The 11,655-nt window shown below is 38.4% G+C and overlaps 1 protein-coding gene across 1 annotated transcript in view; it reads left to right on the top strand.

Moving 5' to 3' along the window:
* MYH10 (myosin, heavy chain 10, non-muscle) overlaps nucleotides 1–11,655 on the top strand; it is a 154,391-nt gene that overhangs the window by 16,320 nt on the left and 126,416 nt on the right. Inside the window, exon 3 of the mRNA XM_011958642.1 lies at nucleotides 5,059–5,215. Within this exon, the coding sequence (XP_011814032.1) occupies nucleotides 5,059–5,215 (157 nt within the window). The remainder of the gene's footprint in view (nucleotides 1–5,058; nucleotides 5,216–11,655) is intronic.

Genomic DNA, 11,655 nt, shown 5'->3' with positions numbered 1-11,655 from the left:
TTTTTTTTTTTTTTTTTTGCATACCATTGGATTGCAGTCAACAAAATCCAGAATATGGGAAATTCTGGACTTTGTTGATTGCAATCCTGTGGTGCTCCCTATAAACTGGAAGGAGAAAAATCCATAAATTGGATCCAGAGGCTTAAATGGATTCAGATTCAGGAGATACTTAGTGCCACATTGTCTCTCACATTATGATGCTGAGATTGATCAGCAGTGAGTCATTTTAGGTCTTGCCAGCCTGATTGGTGCATTAGGAGTGGTCTCATCTGCCAGTCATCTGAGGATTTTAATAGTGATGGACATTGTCCGGATCTACTGTGGCACTGAGGGCTGCAAAATGGTGAGTCTAGTGCCATAATTCCTTCTGCGTTTATTATCTTAGTGAATTCCTTTTAATTCAATGTATATGCCTTACACACACACAGTTTTCTCAAGTTGATTTTTTGTTTTCTACAGAGTTTTTTTCTATTTTCTCTCAAAGGAGCAATAGCAACTAATGTTAGTTATCCTTCCTGTGCCCTCTGTGTCTTATTATTACTGCTAAGTTTTGTCTTTGTAACATCCTTTTCTTTTATTATTTTACCATTGTTCTATTTTTCTTTAACAAGATGCTCTTCTAGAATAAATATCTGCTCTTATCACTTGATTTCTTAAGGTATCCATTCCGTTCTTTATTTTCTCCACTGTGGATTTTAATTTTACTTTTTCAGGTGATTCCTTACAGTCTTTTCTGGCCCTGGTCACCTATTTTTTTTCTTATGCATTTCTGTCCTAACATATAGACTCTATGTTATACTATATTCTGTTGCAGATATAAATCTATCTCCTAAAGTTTTCTTTTAGTTATTTTATAGATAATTTCCACAGGTAATTTCTTTCTGAATCCTCTGAATGATGATCTTTTCCTTATTATGTAGGTTTTTTTTCAAACTTTGCCTGTGAATTTTACCTAGGTGCAGTGTTTGCAGGTGGTATGGGTGAATTATTCTTTCCTGCCTCCCTTTCCTTCTGGATGGTGGTCTGATTTCTTCTGAGAACTACAGTTGGGATGTAGGGTTATATGATATTCCCAGTTCAGTCCCTGTTCCTAGTAGGAGACTGTTGTATCTCTGCTCCATTGTGTTGACATTTGCATCAGCCTCCACTGTCTGTTTCTCTAATCCTTTGAACCTATGAAACAATGCATATACATAGCCCTGCTTTCTTAAGCAGAGGCCTGTCACTTCCAGGCTGAGTAAAATTTCCCAATCCTAGACGGAGGAAGATAGGCATTCCAGGCAGAGTGGTCAGCATAGGGTGGGAGCCTGGAGGCATAAAGCAGCGTAGTGTGCTTGAAAATTTGTAAACTTTTCCAACTGCAAAGATTTTTGTACGTCTCCCTTAGGTAAAGTATACAGTAGTGTTATTACGCAAACTTATATTTCAAGCCTTTGCAGCACTTCAGGATTTTCCCAAGGCTCTGGCAGTCCAGTATTTCCAGCTGCCCAGGAGGCATCCTGCTTGGCTCACCCACCACACCACAATGTCAGTACATTACAGGGATTCGTTATCTTTTCCCACAAATCAGTTATTTTTCCTTCCATGAATAATGTTTCTGTAAGGCCTGGAGACCTTGGAGTCCTCTTTGACTTAGGCCTTTAATGGCTTTTCTGTGTTGAAAGTTTCTGAGCACTGTGAAGTCTCCAGCCTTCTCTGTTTTGTGTTGCCTTTTCTCTCATCTAGGCCCTGTTGTGCCAGGACAGTTGAGCAGTCTCTGCGTGTCTTCCTGCTTCTCACCTTTTGCCCCTTCAATGTGTTCTCCATCTGGCTGCCAGATTTATACTTTGTCTAAAACGCTTGTTTCATCCAATCACTTTTCTCTCCTGAACCTTCAATACCTCATCACCCATGGAGGACAAAATCTGAATTATTCAGTTTGTCTTTCTAGGCCCTTATCGCTCACATTCCATGGTACAAACTATTTTTGCTATGCTGGTCTTCTCACACTGCCTCGGGTATATCCTGCCACTGTAAGAGTTTTGTGCTTTTACTACGTTAACAGGAATTCCTTTATCCCTTCTTTTGACCCCATAGTCTTTAAAAAGAACATCAAAGACCATTTGGGTCTGAATTTTTTACTTTGTTCTACAGTCTCTGACAAGGTGGTCATGACTTTCAGTGCCTGGAGTTTGTTGTGTTCTGCCCCCGAGCTCTCCGTTATTGATAATACCTGTTCATCTTTCTCTTTTTGGTGCTTTCCGTTGTAGCTTGTTTAGCGTGCGTCTATTTGTCTTCATACCCAGAGTGTATGTTTCTTAAAGAAGCTTAGTATCTTGTGTGTATATTCAAATACTTAGTAAAGTTCATTTGAACTTTAAGGTCTCCAGAATAATTGTTTTAACAACATATTGCCTTCCTCCCATGTGCCTGGGGGAAGATAGAAGTAGTGCAGTATCAGTTCAGTGATCAGTTTATACAAGAGCTCAATACTTGAGCTAACTTTTTAGGTAGTTAGAAGTCAGGTTTATTAAACACTTTAATAATGTTCCTTCTTAAGCATTGATTACTGCTACATTTTGGCAAGCATGGGATACTGATGATTAGTTAACCTTTTATATTTTTGATGACTAACTCATATTTGTGAGACTTATTCTCTCTTATTCTAGTCCTCAGGAAAGTGCCTAACGCATGGTAGACACACATGTTGGAATTACTTCTGATTAAACATGTCAGTTATGATCTGTTACCATCCCATGCATACTATGGGACACTAAACTGAATTTGTGTATTTTTGCTTTTTTGGAGCTTTTTTCTTTTCTAGTCTCTAATTATTTGTCTGTTATAAAATTGAAGAGTATAATCTGTAGCTTCATGATAGACTGTGATCTAATTTTTGAATGAGAAAGTGAGGTTGGGTGTACAAAAATTCATCAATGTATGGTTGCAATTTGTTAACTTTATATAAATTAAACTCAGTAAAAAAGTATTGAGGTTGCCTCTCCTTTGTTTTTCTCACCCTTAATAAAGCCTCTATTTTTACTGTTCATCATTGCCTTTTTGTCCTGTAGGCAGCAAAGATATACAGGACTAGTTAGACAAGAGACTCGATTGGGAGAAAGTGCAAGGTGATGGTCTGGGAAGCCCAAGGGCCACCCAGGGTTGGCAGAGGTCTGTACTTTGCATACAAGAAGTCCAAGAGTCTGAAGACTTGAGGAGTCAATAGTAATAATGTAGCCTCAGGCAAAGAACGGACAGATAACCTCCTGGTCTGCTCAGTAGTAAGGCTTCAGCAAACAGCCCAAATCTGAATTTAGGATGGGGGCCCTTTGCGCCTTCTACACTACTAACCTAAGTAGGAAGTGCGTTCTACATCTGAGCCTGCAATTGTGAGTTCAGGAAAATACAAGGAGGGCAGCCAGAGAGAGAGTTTTGATCACTTGAAATTTTTTGGCAGGCTTTCATTCTCTTGGTTTAGCATTAGTAAACAGAGTAGCCTCTGGAGGGCTTTCTGATGGCAATTGCTGGGGGTTTCAGCTCTTATGAACGCAGCTGTTAGTTAGAACCCCCTTTAGTGTTCCCTGGGGAAGCTGGCCAGGCAGTACCAATTCTCCAGCCTTTTTTCACGTCCTCTTGCTTTTAGATTTTGGTCTACCCAAATCACCTTAAATAAAAGGTCTGTTTCGTAATGCAACTGAGTGCCCTTCCAGATGCCTTCAGTCCCTGAGAGGGTTAGAGCATCTGTCAGCAGTTCTGACTGCTCTTGTTTTTCCGTAATGCCCAGAATCGGTTTTGTAGAATATTCTCAGAACTCATTGTGTCTATATTTAAAAAACCCGCAAGTCATAAGCATTCATAGGGCCAATTCTGTGTAATGATTACAGTATTGATCAGGAAAAGTTTGTATCTTCTAGCCTGGCAGCTTTTATTTACTGAAGATCCCGAAGAGCTTTTGTTTATTTGGTTTATGTTTGTTGATATTTACTGTATTAGTAATTAAAATACATTTTAAAATCTTTATTAATTCATTTAAAAAGAATAGTAGTAAATCATGACAAGTTAACATAAATACATTTTTAAGAAAAAAATCCCTGTATTTTCCAAAACAAAAAAAATTAGATGGATGAAAACTCTTACACTTTTGCAAATCTCTTTAGTATTAACCAAACTAGCTGGAATCTCATATCTGCTTTTGCATTCTGTTTTTTTATAGTATGTTATTTTGGTTAAAGTATACAAAGAAAATCCAGCCATAGAGATATATAGTGGGAAAAAAAGAAGAGTGTTTTTTTGGTTTGTTTTTGTTTTTTGAGATGGAGTCTCAGTCTGTCGCCTAGGCTGGAGTGCAGTGGCGTGATCTAGGCTCACTGCAACCTCCGCCCCCCCCGGGGTTCAGGCGATTCTCCTGCCTCAGCCTTCTGAATAGCTGGGATTACAGGAGCCTGCCACTGTGCCTGGCTAATTTTTGTATTTTTAGTAGAGATGGGGTTTCACCATCTTGGCCAGGCTGGTCTTGAACTCCCGACCTTGTGATCCAGCCACCTCAGCCTCTCAAAGTGCTGGTATTACAGGCATGAGCCACCGTGCCCGGCCAAGAAGAGTATTTTAATACCCTTTTTAGATAATTGTGGATATTCTTCTTTGATACTGTACTCAAACTGGACAAATGCTATTTTCTTAAAGATTAATTGCAATGTGGAATCTGAAACTGCATTAACAAGCTTTTCACACCTTGTGTACTCACGAGAGAATGAATGTAAAAAAGTAAATAACATATTGATTGTACCTTATGATAGTCCCATGAAGTCAGGAAGCTCACATTATTTCTACTTCATGGATGAGGAAATTGAGTCCAGCAGAGTGCCACTTAATAAGCTATCTGTGGGAGAACGACTTGTGGTTCATAGTACTAAATTGAACCACATTATAGGCTAAGTTTAATTTGAGGGATAGATTAATTATCCAAAAGATAAAGATCTCCTGCTTAAATGACTGTATGGTTTCTGTCTCCTGATTGGACCCTGACCGATAAATGCAGAGGTTTTTTTTTTTTAATACTCTATTTTATTTTTATTCTAGACTTATTCTGGACTCTTCTGTGTAGTTATAAACCCTTACAAGAATCTTCCAATTTACTCTGAGAATATTATTGAAATGTACAGAGGGAAGAAGCGTCATGAGATGCCTCCACACATCTATGCTATATCTGAATCTGCTTACAGATGCATGCTTCAAGGTAATTGGAAATATTTGAATACTAAATGCTCAGAATTTCTTAAATGTAATTTAGTGTTTTTTAATGTCTCAGTGTATTCTACAAAAGTTTTTAATTTTATTTTTTTAATTAATAAAAAAGTAATGTTTTATAGAAAAATTGTGAGTTTTTAAGATGAAAACAGACAACGTAGCCATTTTCTGTAAGTATGGTAAGTATGTTTGTTGCTCTAAAACAGTACCTCATAAATTTATATGTTAAAAAGCATCTAGTTTTCATGTACATTTGATTCCCACCACAAGCCAGTCTAACCAAAGCTTATTATATTAGGTTTTAAAACCAATAGGAAGAATAATAGGAAAGGTGGATGCTTCACTGGGGAAAGATTATAAAGTATTATTTGTGATTTAAAAGCACGTAAAAGGTGACAATAAAAGTTAAAACGCATGTGTTAAGTTGGTTGATTTTGATTGTGTTCCTTTGGATCAGAATGAATATAAATTTGAGGAGTCATTCATTTGAACCCTGGCTTTAGACACAATGATTTATGGAGGGACATTTTTGAAAAACCAGAATGTAGTGGTTTTGAATGCAATTAATATTATTGCTCTGCAAGACTTCATTTAAACATGGGAGTTCCTGGTGCTACGTGAAAATCCAATCTTCTGTAATAACTCTCCCTCTCTCTCCTTTTTAATGTATTTTTTGTTAATAAATTCTATAAGTTTTAATAAAAAACATAAGGTTCTTATAAAATCGTTCCACAATCTTCAGAAAACAGGCTGTGCTGCACCCACTTTTCATCAAATTGCAGGTCATGGCAAGTCCTTTTTGGTGATTAGGTCTGAAGGATAGTGTGAAGGAATTAATAAAGTACAATACCCATGTCCTACTTCTAGTTTTTGTTTGGATACTTACTATATACCAGATCTTCCAGGGCAAACAGGAAGTACTTCAAGACTAGAATAGTGTCATATATAAGTTGGTAAGGACAGTTTTGTAATTAAAAAATAAGCTTAGGCTTTTAAAGAAAGATTACATTTAATTTTTTTTGGAGTTCAATACTAAGAAATGGCTAGGACTGTGAAAACTTGCTGTTAGATATGGAGAATGAAGAATCATCTACTCTTTTTGTTTTTGGTTCTGGCTCTGTTAAGAAGAATGATCTTTAGATGCAGAAAAGTGTATTAGTGAGCAAATTGTGCCATATGTGGGAGAAGAAATTGTTTTAAAGTGTCCTCCTTCTCTGATTAAGCCCATATTGTTCCTCATTTAAACAGATACATCTTACAGATTGTTGACCCTCTGGTCTTTGAAGTATTCTATAGAAGGGGAGTTTCCAGAAAGCTAGGACAGGCTCATATGTATCACTCTAATTTTTAAAAAGGGGAACCTTTAAACCAATCCTTGGGCTTGAAATATGTTAAGAGAACAGTCTGAAAACAATGTGAATATATTGATTAATGACTGATTAATGACTGAGGTTGGCCAGGTCTATCAGGATGTGCACCAAAGGGTGTGTGCCCCCTTTTAACATTTTTATCAGCGTACTTGAAGAGGTGGGATGCATGCCCATAAAATTTGCCAATGGCATGAAACTGGGAGGGATAATAATACATTTGATGAACAGAAACAGCATTTAAAAATCTCTTTGACTGGTTGAATGAGGAGTTGGATCTAACATAATAGTTAACAGATAATAATATACCATTAGTGGTTTCCCAAACCAGCTATATGGATACAGTGTGAGGAAGAATTGTTGGCTCTGTGCCTTTGCTGGTGAAAACTCCTCTTGAGTAAACAGAATGAGGAAGATATGAGGCAGATATGGCTTATCAGCATATCATATTATTATTAATATCATTTTAGTGCTAGAATAAACATTTATTGAAAATTACTGTGTGCCAAGCCCTGGGTAAAGGCTTTGTGTCTGTGTCTGTTATACAGTGCATGACAAGCTTGTAAAGTAAATACAATTACTATCCCTATTTTACTAAGGCACAAGAAAGTGAAATAAATAACTTGACCAAGAAAGTGTATACAGTGAAAAATACAAGCTAGGATTCAAAACCAGGCAGTGTGACACATTCTTATCCACAATAATAAACTTCCGTGTGAAAGTTAAAAGGAATTAGTTGATAGTTTTGATTACATAAAAATTTAAAAGTTTGATACAGAAAATGAAAACAACCCACTCTAAACAATTTCCCCTTGTATTTGATTTTGTAAGTAGGGGGCTACCTGCTGATCTACTACACAACATAATTGAGGGGGCATCTTCAGGGCTAATCAGACGTTAGCATATGCAGCATTGCTGATAAAGCTCACACCAGCTGTCAATGCCAATCAATCTAGGTCTTCAATTACAAATGTGAATGGATAGCCAAGTGTCACTGGACCTAAGAAGAGGATCAATAGCTTGACCGAGGACCATGTGGAGAATTCAGAACACGTGGCCCCACTGATCTATCATTTTAGATTCAATTCCCCATCCAAGCTGCCAAGAGCTTTTAAGATTCTGTTTCTTTCATCCAATGTATTTATCATCCTTCCTAGTGTCATATCATGTACAAACTTTTTTGGTCACACATCCCACATCTTTAAGTGTATTAATAAAAAATATTGAAAAGTTTTTGCTTTTTATGTGAAAAAGCAGCAAGCTAGCTTAATTTTTTTTAAGTGGATTTTAGGGGATACTGGATCAAAATGCAGTTGTGTGCCTGGCACACAGTAGTTGCTCAATAAATATTTGTTGAATGAATGAATGAAAGCAGAATTCTTAGACGTAAACTTGATTGCAGAAAATCACGCATTCATTAAAAGCGTGGAATGGTAAATTAGACACAATTGGAAACTAAAGCAGTAGATTTGAAGATTAGAATGGAAACCAAAAAGAATCAGATGGTGCTTATGAGAAGGAGTCGGAAACATGGAATGTGTGTGTAGACTCTTGGGTTCCATGAAAAAAGTGATATTTTTGAAAAAGGTCACCAGAATTAAAAAACACACTCAGGTCTTCAGATAAAAGTGCTGGGTGGAAATAATGAAAGGAGACATGCCTCGGCTTGCATACATTGGTGGATAGGGTAACATGACATGCTGTCCATGGAAAGGGAGTCAGTAGCATCAGGCTTTTCATTTGCAATACTGTGTGTTAGGAACTGAATTCAGGAACACTGAGGCCTCTACCCTGCACATAATCATCTGAGGTCACCTAGGACTACCTACAGTGAGGCTCACCACCTTGTGGCTTGTCTTCTTTTGCTCCTGACACCTCACCTGCCCAGTTCCATCCCAGCTAGCTTCCATTCAGCAGCAGGCAACCAAGACTGCTACCAACCCCTGTTGACCTGGATAGATGGAAAGGAAAGTTTTGCTTGCTGTAACAATACCTGCAGGGGCCACCTTTTTAGGCCACCATGAAAATTTAAGACCTGAGAGTCCACCATCTTCATGGAATCCTGGAATGAAATTCACTGTGTTTCCAGTCATGTTTTCATTTCCGTAATATTCCCTTTTCATTTTTGCCTTAGGTAACTCTCACTCTCCGATGTGCAAACTTTCTCTATGTTTAGTATCTTCAGTGAATGTTTTCTTTTCCTTCAAGCTTTAACTGAGACCTGGCTATCCCCTGCATATGGGGTATGAGCCCACTTAGTGAAGAGGACTCCATCACTCAAATCCTATGCACTGGGAGACAGGGTTAGTGTCCTTACTAACACTGTGTCTATGTGTCTGCTAAACCATTACTCCTTTACTGCCTTGGAAAAGCTGCACCTCCCTCACCACTCATTACTTTCAGCAGCTTTCTTCTTGGTTCCTCTCCTCACTCCATAATGGGCCTCAGCACATTGTTTCCTCTCTGCCTCAAGCCTTGCCATTACCCTGTGTTACTTCATAGTTTTTAATGAACAGTCAAGTCCCTTGATCGTAAGGTCCTTCATTTCCTCCGTCTCTGACTTATGCCACCAACATCTATGGTGATGCTCTAGACTTTGCCATATTTTAGAATTACCTGATTTTTCAGATAATGTTTCAGAAGTTCTATTGCAGCGTCCTTCCATATTGGTACTCCAGTCAAGTCTCCTAAATGTGTTCTTTGCCTTCATGTGGATCCTCAGCCCATTAGTTGTTCTTCTTTCCCCCTATATGTTAACAACGCCCTTCACTTTGTTCCTTGTATAGTGTAGATTTCATGGCCATCTTCTATCCATTTCCTAAACCCCTCCCTTGTCCCATTGTTCATTGGTTATACTTGTTTAGTAAAACTCCCACTCTGGATGAATCAAGATATTTGTCTCTTTTAATGCTCTTACTTGGGTTGCTGATGCTTCTAGAGTTATGCTCACACAATGGAACACACAAATGCCACTGTAATTTCATGACCACGAGCCTGATTCTACTGTCAACTCTTGCTAATCCTACCTTGTTCCTCCCACTCTCCATAATGACTATTTCAAACCTCTGCAGGCTCCAGATCTCTGGGTCCCTCCTTGCTCCTCTACTCCCTGGCTGATGGCTTGTTTCCCATTCCACAGAGGCACTTGGAGAGGAACTGCCCCAGCTTGCTGAACAGATCATTCTCTCTTGTGTCTACTCCTGTCAAAGGCTGGTCTTACCGAGTCCTTCACCCCTGATGCTGAACACATCCTCTTAACTTTCTGAGGAATCTCGTGGTGTTGATTATTCTGGGTTGTGACTGTATCCTCTGCTTCTCTTTTTATAGGCTCCTAACATTAGCATTACATTTTCCCTGTTAACTAAAGTTTTACCCGTTACTTTAAATAAGAAAGTTAGTTCTTTTCACCTTCCTTTTACAGCCAGATTTTTCAAACCAGTGTTGCAGGTGGGTAGGCAGATATGGTTGCCGGCAGAAGCTTGTGAAAATGAAGCAGTGTTTCAGCTGAGAGTGAGGAGGAAGGAGGAGAGATTGGAGGTTTAAGATAGAAATAGTGTGATGTAATCATCTAGGAGAGACAGATAATACTTACATATACATCACTGACATTGCATCAAATGTTTAAAACAGTTGCTACTGGAAATGTAAAGAGAATGTGAACCACAGTTATAGAGGGAGTTTTAACATGCTTCTCTCAGAATTTGACATATTAAGTAGGGAAAAAGAGAATATTAAAGAATGTGATTTAATACAACTTAGGAAGCTTATACTGAAAAATGTATGTATGCAAGCAGAAAGCACGTTTACAAACGTGATGTCAATTTCGTATAGCAGGCCACCAATAAAACTCTCAGTTCCTGAAAGAAGAAATCACAGGCTACAGTCTCTGACCACAGTGCAGTAAGACAAGATATTAGCAATAAAAAGATTTCCAAATGGGTTAGTGTTTGTGGGAGTGTGTTTAATGAGTATGAATGTTTTTGTTATTAATCACTCATCTATATGGCTTTCAGTAAAAGAGGAAGTCAAAACTTACATTACAGATTCTTTAGAAATCACTCCAACAGGCTGGGCACCATGGCTCACGCCTGTAATCTCAGAACTTTGGGAGGCTAAGGCGGGCAGATCGCTTGAGCTCAGGAGTTTAAGACCAGCCTGGGCAACATGGTAAAACCCCAGCTCTATAAAAAATTAAAAAATTAGCCAGGTGTGGTGGCATGTTCCTATAGTCCTAGCTACTCAGGAGGCTGAGGTGGGAAGATTGCTTGGGCCTGAGAGGTGGAGGTTGCAGTGAGCTGAGATCATGCCACTGCACTCCAGCCTGGGCAACAGAGCCAGACCCCATATCAAAAAAAAAAAATTACAAAATGTTACATATAAAAATTTTGTGAGTTACGGCAAAAGCCACTTTTAAGAAACAGTTCATGGCTCTAAACATTTTCATTAGCAAAGAAAGATTTATAGACAAAGTAAAGTTTTTATTCAGCAAAATAGATAATAGACAATTTTTTGCTAATTTATTGAGCTGTACATTGCTTTTTTTCTGTGTCATTTCATAATAAAAAAAAAAAGGTACTTAAAAATACAGCAATGAAAGGAACCAAAACAAGAAGGAAAATGTAGGAAGAGATAAGTGGATTGGAACAAAGAACATTTTCTCCTAGAACTGTTAAGAACAACTAAGAGCTGGTCCCGTGAAAAGACAGACTAGACAAATGTTTGGCAAGTGTGACCAAGAAGACAGAACTACCAGAAATGACAGAGAGTATATAGAACACCATAAGCAAAGACAAAATTGACTCAAAATAAGGTGGAAAACTTAACCAGAACATTGTCCATGGGAGAAATAGAAGACATTGTTGAAGATCTATCTTTATGTCTTCAAGACAAGGCCCAAACGATTTTAGTGGTGAGGTCTGTCAAATCTTAAGGACTAGGGTGGCACGCGGCCTATAGTCCCAGCTGCTCTAGAGGCTAAGGCAGGAGAATGGCGTGAACCCTGGAGGCGGAGCTTGCAGTGAGCCAAGATCGCGCCACTGCACTCCAGCCTGGGCGACAGAGC

The sequence above is a fragment of the Colobus angolensis genome, unplaced genomic scaffold (assembly GCF_000951035.1).
Source record: "Colobus angolensis palliatus isolate OR3802 unplaced genomic scaffold, Cang.pa_1.0 Scaffold47, whole genome shotgun sequence".
Classification (NCBI taxonomy): Eukaryota; Metazoa; Chordata; class Mammalia; order Primates; family Cercopithecidae; genus Colobus; species Colobus angolensis.
This window is presented reverse-complemented; position numbering and strand designations above follow the sequence as displayed.